The sequence below is a fragment of the Suillus subalutaceus genome, assembly GCF_016647625.1.
Source record: "Suillus subalutaceus strain FC151 chromosome Unknown DFJ58scaffold_17, whole genome shotgun sequence".
Classification (NCBI taxonomy): domain Eukaryota; kingdom Fungi; phylum Basidiomycota; class Agaricomycetes; order Boletales; family Suillaceae; genus Suillus; species Suillus subalutaceus.
Window position 1 is genome coordinate 236,728 of NW_024540266.1, and position 16,452 is coordinate 253,179.

At 45.0% G+C, this 16,452-nt stretch overlaps 3 protein-coding genes across 3 annotated transcripts; 1 reads left to right on the forward strand and 2 right to left on the reverse strand.

Moving 5' to 3' along the window:
• Nucleotides 1-361: 361 nt before the first annotated feature.
• On the reverse strand, nt 362-6,028 carry DFJ58DRAFT_714545 (uncharacterized protein; the record flags this gene model as incomplete). Its single annotated transcript, XM_041384036.1, has 12 exons — nt 362-529; nt 1,447-1,841; nt 2,944-3,099; nt 3,147-3,296; nt 3,349-3,805; nt 3,850-3,946; nt 3,997-4,172; nt 4,230-4,359; nt 4,412-4,640; nt 4,697-4,898; nt 5,452-5,595; nt 6,017-6,028. 12 exons carry the CDS (start codon nt 6,026-6,028, stop codon nt 362-364), a joined length of 2,316 nt encoding a protein of 771 aa, XP_041247773.1.
• Nucleotides 6,029-6,241: 213 nt separating this feature from the next.
• Nucleotides 6,242-11,296, forward strand: DFJ58DRAFT_724072 (uncharacterized protein; the record flags this gene model as incomplete). The annotated part of the gene is made up of 7 exons (XM_041385087.1): nt 6,242-6,484; nt 6,519-6,778; nt 6,860-7,020; nt 8,443-8,669; nt 8,716-9,084; nt 9,136-9,558; nt 10,970-11,296. The coding sequence occupies 7 exons, from the start codon at nt 6,242-6,244 to the stop codon at nt 11,294-11,296; spliced, it is 2,010 nt and encodes a 669-aa protein (XP_041247774.1).
• Nucleotides 11,297-12,197: 901 nt separating this feature from the next.
• On the reverse strand, nt 12,198-16,193 carry DFJ58DRAFT_862503 (uncharacterized protein; the record flags this gene model as incomplete). Its single annotated transcript, XM_041394073.1, has 14 exons — nt 12,198-12,548; nt 12,596-12,665; nt 12,699-12,757; nt 12,807-13,067; nt 13,090-13,139; nt 13,249-13,381; nt 13,403-13,510; nt 13,560-13,564; nt 13,603-13,681; nt 13,710-13,781; nt 13,835-13,923; nt 14,044-14,881; nt 14,936-16,120; nt 16,149-16,193. 14 exons carry the CDS (start codon nt 16,191-16,193, stop codon nt 12,204-12,206), a joined length of 3,339 nt encoding a protein of 1,112 aa, XP_041247775.1. The 3' UTR covers nt 12,198-12,203.
• Nucleotides 16,194-16,452: the final 259 nt, after the last annotated feature.

Below are 16,452 nucleotides of genomic sequence, written 5' to 3' on the forward strand. Positions count from 1 at the left end.
CACATTTCTAAAAACTGTTCGAATGATTTCGATTTATATTTAACTTACAACCTGCACAGCCCAGTTGAGATATATGAGACCATCGGATCATGATGTATGCTGGTGAGTGCCTACATCAGTAAAATCATGAAGTCCTTATTTGGCTTTCAGCTGATTAATCAGCTTTGGACTTCGAACCAAAGTTGCATTTTGCCGCAAAGGTGGGATAAGGTGCACAAAGTCAAAGTTCTTTCAAGGTGCGAAAAGAGCAAAAACACGATACATAGATTTAAGGAGAATAATCAGATTCAAGCTGTTACAACTGCTACCAAGGTAAAATTACTAGTTGTATAATGAGAGTTCAAACATGAAAATTAAAAGATTATGATGCAATTTCAAATGTGTGATGATCAACATACTTGTTAACATAATAAGCTCGAAAAGCATCATAGGACACGTGCAACGTGATGTCGAGAGGAAGGAATTGGTTGCTGTAGATAGGGATGAGGTGAGCGGCACAGTAGATGGTGTCTGCTGAGGCGATCTCAACCTGGCTGGGCTGATATGAAATATCTAAAATGCTCAACCAGTATAAGTGAGTCTTGGCTCTGCCTAGCTGCTATACTCGCAGAATGCAAGAACGTTCGACCCTAAAGGGGACTGCTACTGAACACAGAACCAGATGAAAGAAAGACCCTTGAAGTGCGATAGATGCGCAAAAGCGCAAGAAGAAAAGCGAAGTGAGCGCGAAGCGCGAGAGAGCGCACTAAGGTAAGCGCGAGCGTGGGAACGTGAGCGCTAAGGCGCGCATTGTGCGGAAAATACCAGATAAGGAAACGGATAAGGAAGCGGATGTGCAAAGCGAGTGCAAACGCAGAGTGAGTGTTATAACGAGCGCGGATAAAGGTCTAGTATAGGCGGATAACGATAACCATTGGAAACACAAAGTGCGCCCAAGTGGTGACTACTACTTTAAAGTAAAACCCAATAGCGAGGGAAGTACAGCAAAGAGGAGTAATAATGATGGAGTAGTAAGTCAGCAACTTTATACTATGGAAATCACATCGGAAGCGGAAGGGATAGGAGCAATAAGCGCTATGAATATGTAATGACATGTAATAACGCTGCAATGCTTGTTACAAACCACGAGGCAAGGCATATGACGTACCAATGAGGTGGGTGGACATAGAGGGACGTTCCTGGATGATAGGTGATGCAGGGCGCTTAAGCGCGAGAAAGCGCGCAAGGTGCATGTGTGGGAATGCTGCGCGTTGTGCAGGAAAGTGCCGCGCCTATGGCGCATTTTGCGGGAAAGCTGCGCGTTATGTGTAAAACGACTAGGGACATGATAGAAGTCAAATATAGCTGATGGTGCGAGTCGTGCATTGAAGGCCAATTGTCATGAGTTGTGAAAAGGCGCAAAATGTGCCCATATGTATGTGCCTGCAGAAATGCGAGTCTCTACACCGCATGTATGATAGTGTGTGTAGGCGCATGGTTGGCATAGTAGGCTGGGCGAACCACCCACATTCCCGTCTCTGGGTCAGGCGAGCCCCCAATGACATCGAACCAGCACACAATGGCACATGGGTACACTGTTCCTGCATAATTGAATGAAAAAAATGCCCGAACCCTTGCAACATCGAGCCCTCGGATTCCTTCAGTGTCTGATCCTGTATTAACAAAAACGCAATCATGACAAGAAAACTCGTTCCGCCACATAGGGCAGGAACGGATATGTTCTACTCGCATGCCACCGATCCCGGAAAGGTCACTTGGTGCGTGGAATCTTGAGCACGCGGAGTTGAAGACTGATACCTTTCCTTCATACCTGGGGCAGGCAGCAAGAGGGACGTCATACGCTGTCATGCATGGTATGCAACTCATACCATGACAGATACACAAGAGGTGTGATAAGGAAGGTATAATAGACCCTACTGTATCCTATCACCAAGTTACCCCATCATTTTCCCCTTAGTTATTAGCTAGTATTTTCACTTTCAATCTTCACTTCCATTTTTCCATGTATTTCTATTTTGTTCTATGACATTCCATCTCTTTCTATTTTCCTCAGGCATATTCAGCCAACAGACTTTCTTTTCAGCCACCAAGCATGTTTGTAAGCATGTCATGTGACTGGTAGATATCATGATTTGTAAAGATTGAGCTTGACTCAGCATGTTTTGTCATGATTTGTCATGCTTTGTAAGATTTCTAACTGTATTTATAAGCTACTTAGTAAGAAGGCTGATTCAGCACACCAAATGGCATTGTTAGTAAGCACATCCTTACCAATCCATGCGATGACTCATGCCATGATTCGTCATGCTTTGTAAACTACACTGTATTTATAATGTAAATTAGTAAACAAGCTGACTCAACACACCAAATGGCATTGTTAGTAAGCACATTCTTACCAATCCATGTGATGATTCATGCTTTGTAATCAGGGCCTCCAAAAGGTATATAAGGAGCCCAATTTTGCCATGTAATAAATGGAGCACTTCCCACCTTCACTCATCTCAAACAGTGTGAGATTAAGTAAGAACCTAAGTACAGGCAATTCATTAGCCTCAAGGTAAGACTAAGAAACATTTATTCAATTATATACTACCTTACAGGGGTTGATTATATAATCTATCAGCTATTCTAACTAAGTTTAACCCATACTATTTTCCTCTCTCTTTTACAGGAAGGGAGACACGATTCACACTACACATTTCACGCTACACGCTACACAAGCACGCTAACTCTCAGACACAAATCATACCGTAGACTCAGTATACAGAATCAAATTGTTTTAAACTAACCAGGAACAAGGAAAGAAGGTATATTGAAATAAATCCTCCCAAGAACTCACACGTTATCTACCACAAAAACTAGAAAAGTCGTAGACCGTGTACTTAAGGACTGGCAATAAGTCTTATCCTATATAGTTGTGTTGTCACTATATAAGCGGCGTACATAAGACCCTTAAGTAAGAGGACAATGCGTCGAGTGTGTTGTCTGGGCGTGTTTGCTCATAAAGAAAGCGGCGGATTAAGGCAGGGAGAGATGGAAGGTGCAATTCATCAGCGAGAGCCAATACACTGCGGGCACGCTTCGTTTCTGTGCATGATGCTGCATTAAACTTGTAGTCCATAAATATAGCTACAAATGACACTTACGAACTGTTCGAGCAAGTCGAGTGTGTGCTTGTAGAACAGTTGGGCCATGGTCAATCATTAAGTCATCGCCGTCCTCAAGATTACTTGCTTGGTTTGGTGGGGGGTCATTGGGGTCTTCATCATTAGGGACATCAGGATTGTCTAACATACCTAAGCATGCATTAGTACTAGATAAATTTGAGAGAAAATAGTAACTACGCACCGAGAGCCTCGAGTTCGGCTGAAAGGCAGGTACCCTTCAACATTCCATGGCTTTCAAAATCAACACGCGCAGCGGCAAGTTGACTAAGATACTGGTTTGTGACCAGCATCTGACCAAGTGCTTTGTATTTACTTGACCGCCTCCATGGTTCCTTCACAGCCTTGATGTGTTTGCTCTCAGTGATTGATGAGCAAAGTCCATTGGGGGCGCCAAAGAGCCGGATAACATGTGCGTAGTGCATAAGAGAGTGTTGTCGTGGCAGTGAAAACATTGGAATGACACCGGAAGTCTTGAAAACCTCACGATATTGATGGAAACGAGAGACGGCATCTTGAATTTCATCCAGGGTGCGCTCTGTGATGGTGTTTTGACGTACAAGGTAGCAGAACTCTAGCAATGCACGGAATGTGCGAACAACCTCTGTCGGTACGTGACCCTCGATTGCGGGAATGTACACCTAAGTTTATCAGTAAAAGTCGTTGGTAAGAGGAACGAATTCACCTTCATGAGGGCTTTGGAGTCATCCCCCATCCATTGCTTGAAGCCGCGTCCTTGCAGAAAGCGGCGCAGACCAGAAAATGAGGCAACGGCCACAATCCTGAGTGAGAATTTAGTCAATAAGTTAGTAAAAGGATGTTAGATTCATACCTGTGATCAATATCATCTAAGATACGGTCCGCTTCAGTCCTCCCATGAGTAAGCACAAGGTATTTCTCCACCCAATCCACGAGATGGTCCTTAAACGCGCCTTTGATAACTTGATGTAGGATGTCTGGGGCCATTGTTTCGTGAATGTCGGCGCGTGGGAAGTTGTTTGTGAAAGGCTGAATGATGGAAATATCAACCTGACTCTAGGTCTCAGGGCGAACATGTAGACTTACAATTAAATCAGCGACTATCCCAAACTCTGTCCACAGTTCTCCATAAGTACCCACTTCAAACAAGGCTTCATGGTATTCACGGCACCGAAGGACTGAGGTAGCATCGAGATTATCACGATGAGAGCAGCATCTAAAAGAGAATTAGTCTTAATGCTAATGAGATAATACAAATATTTTGTCACCTTGGACACCAGAAGCGGACTATGCATGCAAGGAGAACTTGCTCCTCATAATCGGCAATGTATGGCCCCAGTCCATAAATTACGCGCCAAAAATGACCATCTCTAAACTTCGCGATATCAGGTTTTGACATCCCAGGCTGAAGTGATGCGAGTATCCTAGACAGCGATGAATGGAATAATTGGCGACAGAATTTGCGAAACTTTGGGTCATCTGCGTGTTTCTTTGTAGCTATACAGTTGAAATTAATACTCAAGTGTCGGATTGCTCAAAAGATATGGACGTACTTTTGGGCATTGCAAGGAAGCCGATTACCACAAGCGCATCTCGATGTGCGCGGCGGACGTTGTTATGAACATTTCCGATCAAAAGATAAAGTGGGTAGTACTCATTGTTCCCCGTTGCAACAGAAACCGTCGTCTTGTCACTTCTGAGGATGATGGGCACGAAGGTGGAGCCAATTGTTTCTGGGTCTCCAGCAATGATATCCTGTAATGAGTATAGTTAGTTATGTTTAAGAATGCCGAATTTAAATAACTTAGAGTGAAGGAGATGAAGAACGGTGAGTCTCGCGCTAAGAAAAGGGAGGAGAAGAAAAATGGGGAATTTTGGTAATCCAGGGCTGAGAAAAGGGAGGGTAAGAAATGGTGAATTTTGGTAATCCAGGGCCGAGAAAAGGGAGGGTATGAAGAACAGTGAGTCTCGCGCTAAGAAAAGGGAGGAGATGAAAAATGGGGAGTTTTGGTAATCCAGGGCCGAGAGAAGGGAGGGTATGAAACAGGGAGTTTTGGTAATCCAGGACTGAGAAAAGGGAGGGTAAGAAATGGTGAATTTGGTAATCCAGGGCCAAGAAAAGGGAGGGTGTGAAGAATGGCGAGTTCTGGTGATCCAGGGCCGAGAAAAGGGAGGGTATGAAATGGGGAGTTTTGGTAATCCAGGGCCGAGAAGGGAGGGTATGAAAAATGGGGAGTCTTGCACTAAGAAAAGGGAGAGGATGAAAAATGGGGAGTTCTGGTAATCCAGGGCCGAGAGAAGGGTGAACCCACAGGTCGAGAAGATGGTAAATTTGTCCTGCTGGCATCTGATTTTTTATGTAGAAAAACTCCGCGGTTTTGAATTCTGCGCGGTTTTGAAACAGTGTCCAATCATTTAGTGATTTGGGCTCAGGAGGTAGAGGTGGTGTACCCTCGGGGAGAAAAATGGCCATGTTTATCACAAGGCCGACCTTAAAACTCGTAATTAGAGTCTGAACAGAAGGACAAATGCAAAAACGAACCATCCAACGATGTATGGTAGTTGCGATAGAGTGAGGTTCCAGGTCCAAAGAATTCTGTGTGTACGTTAGGAGGAGGAGAAGCTCGTGATGCCTCATCACCATCACCATTTGGCTGACCTAGAAGCTCGCTGTCCTGAAAAGGATTGTCGGCGATGTCGTTGGGGTGGCTTATGTGTGGTTCTGGAGAGGCTGGAGGAGATACAATAGGGTGGGCAGAAAGAATATGCTTCATGCAACCGGCAGTAGTCTTAAAGAAACGTTTGCAGCCCACATTGCCGCAAGGGACTTGGAATGCGCTGAAGTCTCGCTGAGTAACCTGAGTGCGAGGGACAATTTCTGGCATGCTGAGGAAGATAAAGGCAAGCAGAAGTGCCAAGGGCCAAAGCAAGGCCCTCTGCATTGTGGATACTAGTAAGTGTAGTGCAAGCCTAAATTCAATAGTGTTTGTTTGGCATGTTGGGAGAGGACATACAAATTCATTTCGGATCATTTGAAAAACCTTGCTCTCAACCAACTCAAATTTCCATCCCTCCGAGTCTTGGATTTGCTGGTACTAATGTCTCAAATGATTGAGCCAATCCGCCGCACCCGCGCCAAAAATGCAACTGCTCACCCTGGTCAAATTGTGCTAGATGCCCAACAGAAGCGCCAGATGCCCAAAGCAAAGGCAGCTGATGAGAAGCGCCTCAAAGCCGCTCAAGAAGCCAAGGAAGCACTGGCTGTGGCGGGGCTTAACCGGCTTGCAGAACTGCAGGCCAGCATGGAAGAAGCCCAGGCAACAACGACAAAGCCCAAGGCTGTCAGGCCACGTCCTTTACCTAAGAAGCAGCGAGGGTACTGCCAGTGCAAGCAATGACGACGAACCTACCATTGTTGGCGGCATCACTACGAGGGCACAACCGGCAAGGGAGGATGCTGACAAAGATTTCCTGGCAGGGGACAATGATTCAGGTGACGATGGGAGGAAAAAGAAAGGAGGGAAGAACGCACAGTCGCTAAGCACTGCCATAGTCAAAGCTCGCAAGAACTTATCCGCTGCAAAGGCTGATAGTCGTGATCAGCCACGTGTGAATGAGAAAGGCAACTCCTTACCGTGAGTTGCGCATTCCTCAACCACCATGTTCATTCTCTCTGAATCTACACTATTCTTTGGCAATCTGACTTTGAAATCAAGGGCCAAGTCAACTTTGGGTGGCCGCGTTCAGAACTGGAGAAAGGATGTCTACTATGAGCCAAAAACCACAAGCAATTCACTCACTAGCGCAAGTCAAGTTCCTCCATCTACCATATTTTCAAAGTCTCAGATATTGCATGACTCAACTGGTGTCATGCATGGTATGTGACTCATACCATGACATATAAATAGCAGGAGTAATAAGGGAGGTATAATACACCAGAATGTATCCTATCACCAAGTTACCCCATCATTTTTCCCTTAGTTATTAGCTAGTATTTTCACTTTCAAAACTTCACTTCCATTTTTTCCATGTATTTCTATTTTGTTCCATGAGATTCTATCTGTTTCCATTTTTCTAGGCATATTTATCCATCAAACTTCCTCTCCAGCCACAAAGCATGTTTGTAAGCTTGTCATGTGACTGGTTAATAATCTGATTTGTAAGGATTCAACTTGACTCATCATGTTTTTGTCATGATTTGTCATGCTTTGTAAGACTTGCAAGTGTATTTATAAGCTACTTAGTAAGAAGGCTGATTCAGCTCACTCAAAAGATTGGTTTGTAAGCATGTTCTTACCAATCCTTGGGATGACTCATGTCTTTTATTCATCTTTCTTTGTAATATTACATTGTATTAATAAGCTAGTTAGTAAACAAGCTGACTCAACACACTAAAAGGATTGATTTGTAAGAATGTTCTTACCAATCCATGTGCTGAATCATGCTTAGTAAGATGGCCTCCAAAAAGGTATAAAAGGAGCCCATTTTGCCACTGTCAATCTAAGCTTCCCACTTTAAAACCCTGTTCTCAAATCAAGTGAGATTACCTAAGAAATAAAGTGCAGGCAAATCTAGTGCCTTGAAGTAAGACTAAGAAACATCTATCTGAGTTATATACTACCTTACAGGGGTTGACTATATAACAAACTAACCTACTAAACTTAGACTAAACTTCACACATACAAATAACCTCTCTCTTTCATAGGAAGGGAGAATCAAACTAAGAGAACTACTTCACATTGAGGCAAACTTTCATAGGGTGAAATAAACCTATTTTATTGACAAAAGACCTCAAAGCAAACCTACAGAGAGAAAGCAAGAAGGGGACATTTTTAAGTAAACCCTCCCAAGAACTCACACGTTATCTACCATGAAAACTAGAAAAGTCGTAGACCATGTACTTAAGGACTGGCAAGAAGTCTTATCCTATATAGTTGTGCTGTCACTATATACGTGTTGTATATAAGACCCTTAAGTAAGAGGACACCGGTACTTCTCTAAGCTCACATTCTTGTGAGCCTCAACTGCCTAGCTCCAAAGATTTGCCCAAGATGCCTGAAGTCACACTTGGATGAGCTTGTTGGAGGATTTGGAGACGAGGATCTTGATGATTCATTTGAGCGTGCTGTTGCATTGCATAATTGTGGCAAAGTAGCAAGCGCTGGCAGAACGGTGACCATCAGTTGATTTTATTCATTTGTTTGTACTGATTTTTTGCCCAAGTCCACCGTTGAAATTACTTCCCATGACACTGATCCAGACCTCATGCCGCCACCTCTTGCTCAATGACAATCTCAAGTTAATTCTGCAAGGAAGAGAAAACAATTCGTGGACATAACTCAAGGCATTTCCGAAGAGGACGATCTCTTGAGTCCGCAAGAGGAGATTGATGATATCGTGTATGAACCAGCTTCTGATGATGAGGAAGCCATGCAGGTTGATGAAATAGAGGATGTGGTGAAGAAGCCTATTGCAGTCAAGATGCAGCAAGCTAACACCGTGAAAGTTTCACGTACTACAGCTGCGGTATTTTTTTCCCTGTCTTGCACCTTCACTACTAATTTCACTCCAGACATCCGTTGGTACTGTGTCTCGCTGTGACAACAAAGTTCCCCCCTCAAAGAAAGCAAAGACAATACACATGAAGTCTGAACACCCAGCATCCACCGCCAGTGCTGGGCCTAAGGGGGATGGCAATTGGGTGGAACTAGTGTCAAAGGTGTGTTCAACATACCTGAACACCGATCTTCCTCCAGGTTGCCACGAAGATGGAAAATGGGCCAGGCAGTTTTTACCAACGGTCTTTCTCTGGCTCGGTGCTCAGGATGAACTTTGGACAATTACTGATGTGAAACTTCTTCATGCATGTCAGGAAATTTTCAAGGTTGTCTTCCCAAACATTCAATACAAGGTTGTAACATCTGGTTCAGTTTTCGGTGTAGTAAGTTCATCTTCCATTTAATTGATGGTGTTCTAATCATTTTATTTTCAGGTCACTCAGCGTGTTAGTGAATGGCGCAGCAACTTTGGATCGACTGCGCTTGCTATGGTGGTTGATTTTCTAAACTCAAACAGAGACACCTCTCCACAAACACTCGCAAAACTCTTCCTCGCTGAATTTGCGTTTCTGTACCCTGATCCTGAGAATATCGACAAGGCTGAAACCTTCCGCTCTGCTTTTGTGCAAGAGCTGCTCACTACTGCACATCTTGCCCGGATTATTGGGCATGCTGATGTTCCCGCACTTGATACCAATACTCTAGCAGACAGTGGCATCACCGGCGCCCTTGGATTGTGTGCAGTCTGTCATATCCCGTATTCCAGACCTTCGTCCGATGATGTTCCCACGCCTTCCGGATGCACATCCGGACCTCCATACCCTTATCCATGCCTTCAGTCCTCCAGTCCACTATCGGTTTGGATCCGTACACCTTCGTACATCCATATATTAATACCTTCAGACCTCCGCAGTTAAGCCTGCTTCATCCACCCTTAGTCCTATCGGATCCGAGCTCATTCCATCTCGGACTCTACCTTCCCTAGACTATTGGTCTATATCCATGATCCATATCCTAGTCTCGTATTCACCTAGATCTCCGGATCCGCTCATCCGATATCCAGACGCTTCATCCGATATCTCTAGACCTCCGGATCCAACCTGTACTCATATCCGAGGCCCAAACCTTAAATCAGCGTCTATCTCCTTATGGTAATCCCCTTGACTCCGGACTTCAGTTATCTCTGTTTCCGTCTTGCTTATTGATCCTTGTACTCTGTTCATATCCGGGTTCATTTACTTATGTTCCATTCATACTTACTAATATGTTTCCACATGCTTGTACATAGCATTTGTGTTCAGCTTACCGATCCTCTCGGATCCCGTCCAGTATATAAACCTCTGTACAACTCCTGTAAAGTTTCCTTAGTTGGAATATCATCTTAGACTTTGCTCTGTCTTGACATAGACTTGCTCTCTCGCATCTTAGATGTCACTCATTCTTGTCTCAGACTTCAGTCCATCTGAGTTCTGCCTTTCCATCAAGGCCTAGGGATGGATTCCCTAGGCCGGAAATCTGGACCTTCGGATTTGTCCCCTATGTCTCTGTTCTGAAGTCTAGGGATTGATTCCCTAGACCGAAGTTTTGCCTTTCCAGCACTTCCTGTCTTTCTGAGACTTCTGTCTAAATCCCGTCTATCCGACTCTACCATAGTGTAGTCTACCTCTGTTTGTTTCTACTCCGGACCTTGTCCGTAGTAGCCTTTCCCCTCCTGTCCTAATCCTGTCCGCTCCTCTGGTCCTCATAAACCTTCAGACCTTCGGATGTCGTAACCTTCGGACGTCGTAACCTTCGGATGTCGTAACCTTCGGACAACGTACCCTTCAGACGCCGTTACCTTTGGACCTCTGGACGTCCTGTCCTTCGGACCACTCCTCCTATCCTATCCTGCTTTGGACTCTGTCCCTTGCAGCCTATCCTCTATGTGTTTCTATCTAGGGAACTTACTTTGGAAGTCTTACCTTCGGATCTGATACAGTGGATGAAACTCCTCCAGAGTTTCCTATACTCCTCCAGAAGTTTCTCGCACTCATCCAGAAGTCCTCTAGCACTCTACTAGAGTAGCCAGCCTCCGGAAGTCCTTCGGACTTTGTCGGGTTCCATCTGGACTTCATTCTGAAATTAAGGGCACGTACTCGGGTAAGGGGCACAGCGCACGAGCTGAGGCCAAGCCCTTCGGATCCGTCTACCCTTGAGCTACAGTCTTAACACAGTCTCAGTGTGTTAATTTATTGGTGTGGTTTGTTGCACTGATTTATCTAATTCTAGCTCGAACGCGCCTTCACCCTTGTCGCCGACAACACCATTGTTGTTGATGATCCCAAGGCACCTGTTACCAGACGAAAGGCTCGTTTAAAGACACCAAAGTTTTTCAACAAGGTAACCGGAAAGGAAATGGCCACTGAGCATGCATTCTCGATTGCCAAGTGGGGCCCGAAAACTGCTTCATTCATTCAAGGGGCGAATAAGAAGGGTGTGGAATCAAACCGGCTGACAATGTCCATGGCCTACAAGTACTTGAAGAAACCTGGCTTCAACAATCACAACAGCCTTGACTCAGCGGATAAGATGGATGACCGTGCGGACATCTGGTGAGCAGCGCTCCACTTGTGCCAGTTATCCTTTTAATTGCCTTTTTTCAGATTGAATCACCTTAATATCCATTTTTCACGCGCCGTTTGCAGCCATTCTTGGCTCTCTTTAGATCTTGTTTTAATCATTTTCTCCCGAGTTTATACAGTCTTTTTCCCGCTTAATGCGTCTTGGTACACCTTGCAACGCTTTAGAGTTACTATTTGGTTGAAAATTGGGATAATTTGAATCCGATGGTATTTGCCTTTTAGCGAGTTTTTTTTTGTCTTGAGCAATGCGAGTTAAGGCGAAGTCAGACGATTTTAAGAATACGCGTGGCCTTTTGGTGTCTTGTGCACTCAAGATCTTTTCGCGACTTTTATGACCCTGCAAGTCAAAAAAAGATGCCTCAAGTCATCTTGGATTTTCCTGATGTACCTGTCCAGTTTCCCTTTTAACGTTGCCATATCGAAGCTACCTGCCCTCAACATGACAGAAAGGGCCCTGACAACCACAAACTAAAAAAGACTGCATTTAGTGGTAAGTACTACTACTAGTAGCAGTAGTGGTAGTGGCCACTGTCATTGCCAAAACAGTTGGCAGGCAGTTCTTGGGTACTGATGCGGTGACTTGGCTTTGAGCGATGATTTCATTTCAGTGCCGCAATCAAGATCAAGCTGTGTTTGAAGTATATTGGTCATTTAAGTGGCAATTGATTGATATGAGTGGTCTCCAATCGCCAATCATTGCAGAATGTGGAGTAGGGTATGGACGATAAGTCAACCCGCTGTTATTAACCTGTGTTAAAAAGCAAGCAGCTGCATAGGGTTATTTACAAGCATGTTATTAACATGTTATTAACAGTCACATGACCAAAAAATGACGATTTTCACTGTAGCTACTACCAAAATTTTCCGCCCCACTCAGTGTCCTAGTCCTCTAGGTCAGCATCATCCTCAGTAGCATCACCACCCAGGCCGTTGATAGGACTTTCCTTGCATTCATCAGACAATGCTTTGGTGACAATTGGTGCACAAATGTTTGCATCTACTTCGATGTCGAAGGCTGAATCCTGCGCTGGTTCGGCTGCTAGCTTCTCATCGAGCCATGTGTCCTTTTTGTCTTTGAGAATTTCTTCCTCCTCATCTATGCCCACAGATAGATAGCTGCCAGTGGGCTCGTGGCTTTGATGAGCAGCTGGTTCTTTGGGCCCTGTTGAAATGATGGAGTCGAGATTGCTGAATGAAATGTCTGGGTGCCGTCTTTTGACCATTTTCTAAGAGACGTGAGTTGTCAATACAGGCCACTGAATAAGACACTGACCTTTGGATCATACATATGCCATTGTCGAATCTGAGTCATGTCCACCAGTGTCCGGACATGTTGACGGTTCCTGGCCGCTGTATTCATCCTCGTGAATACTGACATTGTTTGTTCCTCGGGTATAGATGAGGGCTTGATTGAATAAAGTTTTTCTGCGATACACTGGAGATAAAGCCTGAGTTACGAGTAGTCAGGATGGGCTGAAACTCACCACGAGTATGTAACCTTCAGGTATCTTCATTAAGTGAGTCCAGTATGAGAGGATGCCCTGACCAGCATCCACCATCACATCGAAAGGGTACTGTCCTTTTACATAGCGCTCAAACTGGCGCACAAAAGCTTCACGAACATCAGCAGCCATTTTTCCTTTGAGAGTGGGGTTGTGCTGGGATTTGAACTCGGCTTCAACGACAATTTTGAGGGTACTTGAAAACTCAGATGTAAGTTGGTGATGTGAGGATATCTGGCACAACTGTTGAAGGAATGCGAGGGACCTTGATTTTGAGAGAGAGCGGGTTATATAGGATTGCACTGCGAACATAACCTGTCTCATGTGAGATAAGGATCAAAGGTGAAGAATGAGTGAAACATATGTGGATCTAAGCACAAAGCCGCAAGATAGCAGTCAGCTGGTCCATCTTTGAGCTGCTCACGAAAGCGGGAATTGACGATAGCATAAATTTGACCCATCTCTTCAACATTAAAACCACTCGACAAATCCTCAAATATCTGTTTGATGCATCCGCAAATGGCCAACCAATATTTGTACACATCGGCCAGATTTGTCTGCGTCAACTCAAGACACACAATAGCCTTTGAAATTGGGCCCTGAACATCAATGAAATGGGCAAGGCCTAGTTCGAAGTTCAATCCACGATGGCTTCCAGACTTGATTATGCTTGCTAAGTCTGCTTTCTGTAGTAACCAATGAGTTGATAATAGATGGGGTGCGAAAACCACGTACCTTGCCTGGAAATTTGATTGATCCAGTGTCAACAAGTTCTCACAATGCTGGGAGGCAGCGCTGAACAGAGATAGCGGCAGCGCAGATAGTGGCAAAGCATGTTTTGCCAATTCCTTTGATTCCTTGAGTTATCCCCTTTTGTAGCCTTACACATTCGAGTGCATCATATGCTCGGGTCGACTTGCGGAAGTATGTCACGAGGGAACGAAGTTGAGAGATCATCTAAAAAGACACAGTTAAAACAGTTATCGGACTAAATATAAAAGATCACAAACATCTTTGAACATTGGAAGCTTCGCGATGTCCTTGCAAACAAGGTTGAGGTGATGACATGCATCCGACATAGGAATCAGTGTCTTGACAGCTTGACAAACAATCTGTCAAGCAACATGAGTATTACCAGTGTTGTCAGAAGCTATCCTGGAAAAGCGGAAGCGGCCGACCAGGTCCATTGCATTGAGCAGCATGTGTGCAATGTGCTCACCCATGTGTGAGGTGTCCAATGATTCTTCGCCCTCGATGAGAAAGCTACGGCCGTCTGGAGCAGTAAAATGGACCGTGTATGCAGATTGTGGTCGCTTTGTTGTACTGCCATCATATGAAATGGTGAGGTTGAATCGTGTCTTGAGGAACTTGATGCTCAGTATCCGAACACGAGCAGCTTCGCCAGGGATATGTTTGTCAGCAATTAGGGTGCCACTGGATGGATGGTATGCTTTGTTTGCAATCAGGAAGATCTCTTTCCATTCAACATAGTTGACAAGTGTTGGGGGAATTGCAGCTGCGCATATGAGCTTGACAATCGCAAGGTCTAGCTGTGCTTTGAGGTATTCACGTCCCATCTTGCTACACTCCACTTCGAGCCTTGACTTCAAGTGTTCAACAACACCAACAACACTGGCCGTAGTCATCTCTGCATCCTGATAAGCCTCCAGCAATGGATTCGTGCTTTGCAAGTCCTCCCCTCTAGCCACTTCCAGCTTCTCTATTTGTGCTCCTAAGCTCTTGCTGGCTAGGAGCTCAGTGACTTCACGACGGAGGGTAACAGGTAGCCGGTGGCATGAAGCTGCGTGTTTCAACAGACATTTCCGGTTGGCAGGGGCAGCTAAACTGTATCTGCAGTTCTCCCCGAGACATCGATACCGTTGCTTTTTTGGCTTGCCGAGCTTGTGACACTGCCTTGTCACCTTTTCAAGCACATTAGTACGTGGTCGGCCAACTGTTTTACCATTGGTATTTTTCCACTTCTTCAGCTCAATATCTACTAATTGCCCCCTGAACTGAGGTTCTGCGGTGTCGGAATCATCATCAAGCATGTCCACCTTTATTTTTGGGTAAGTAAACTCGACCGAAGATCAAGTTGATTGGCAACTCACATGACTTCGCTTCTTCTTGAGCTTGAATATCAGTGCAATGGACTCGTGGGGTAGTATAGTAGGCAGAACAGACACCACAGATGCAGACACTGGTGGTGATGGTATAGTAGATGAAAGTGGTGTAATGGATGTGGACGCAGATGTTGGTGGTAGTGATGGCAATTGTGATGACATGACATGATGCTCGATGATGGCATTTCCGTAATGCAAACGCGCAATATCTGTGTCAGAAGATGATAATAGAGGGAACTTCGTTGGTTGGACGAAATGAGCGAGGGCATTGACAGCTAAGACACCACAGGAGTGCGTATCCTCCTGGCAGGAAATCTGTAGATCATCCCATGTCAAGGGAGTTGGTGAATGGTGCGAGAGCCACCAATCAATGGCTGCCTTCAGGTTATTTGGAATAGCTGCGCCAAATGAGTCTCCATAGAGGACTTTCTGGTCCTCCGCATTGATCAGAACTGCAGTCCAATGGTTCTCGTGGATATGGCAAGGGATACCAAGGCTTTTGTAGTGTCCCTTGAACAACTGCTCGGTGGCACTGCGAAAAGGTTTTGCCTCCTGCAAGGTCAAATAATCTTTCTCGGCACGCTCATCATGTGCGAGTAATAGTAACGGCACAAAATATGCAGTTTTGAAGGTATGCTTCGATGCTACATCCTTATCTCCATATACAATGTCCAACATCATATTCAGATTTGTATCGGTCAGCCATTTCTGCGATGCGAAATCTGCAAGGTCATGAATGGGTGACCAGTCACAGAAACCTTTCGTGGAGCCTGACCAAGATAACCTGCTCAAGGCAAGATGGAAGATAGAGGCCACTGGATTGGATTGGCGTTTGGTAAGGAAGGCTTCTGCCTGTCGCCATTTGTTTTGGATGTCAAGGAGAGTATACGCTTGGCGCCAAAACGTCAGAATCCAGAATGGAAAAGATTGATTGATGTCGGCATGAGCATATACAATAGACCGGCTACCATCTAATCTTGCACGTTGCACCCCTTCTAGGAGCTGGTGCAGAACTGCAAGCCGGGGAAGCGGCTGCGTGCAGAGATAATCGAGATATGAGGTGTCCTCAGGCGGGGGGGTCAGTGTCAAAGTATTCACACAATGTTGGAGCAGTCGTAATCGAAGCTGACGGGAGTGGGAATTCAAGGAATGATGAGACAGACAGATTCTGATCTGGGAGAATAATTTATTGCACTGATACAGGAATAATAAGAATAGCATCATCTAAGGCTTTCATGTCAACCATTTTGAGTGCTCAACTGGTGCAAGACTCGGAGGGAGGGGAAACCAGTTGAAAGTTTCGTTGCAAGACACTCGAGTCCCATGCCAGACCATAGCTTGCTTCTCTGCAAGATTTGCATTGTAAACGTCGAAGTCAATGATCTGCAAGGAACGACAGAAGGTCAGAGGGCGACTCACCAAGACTACGGGGGTCAATAGACTTATTAACACTGTGTCAACCCCCCATGGTCGTGTGCCTGTTATTAATATGTTAGTAACATGTT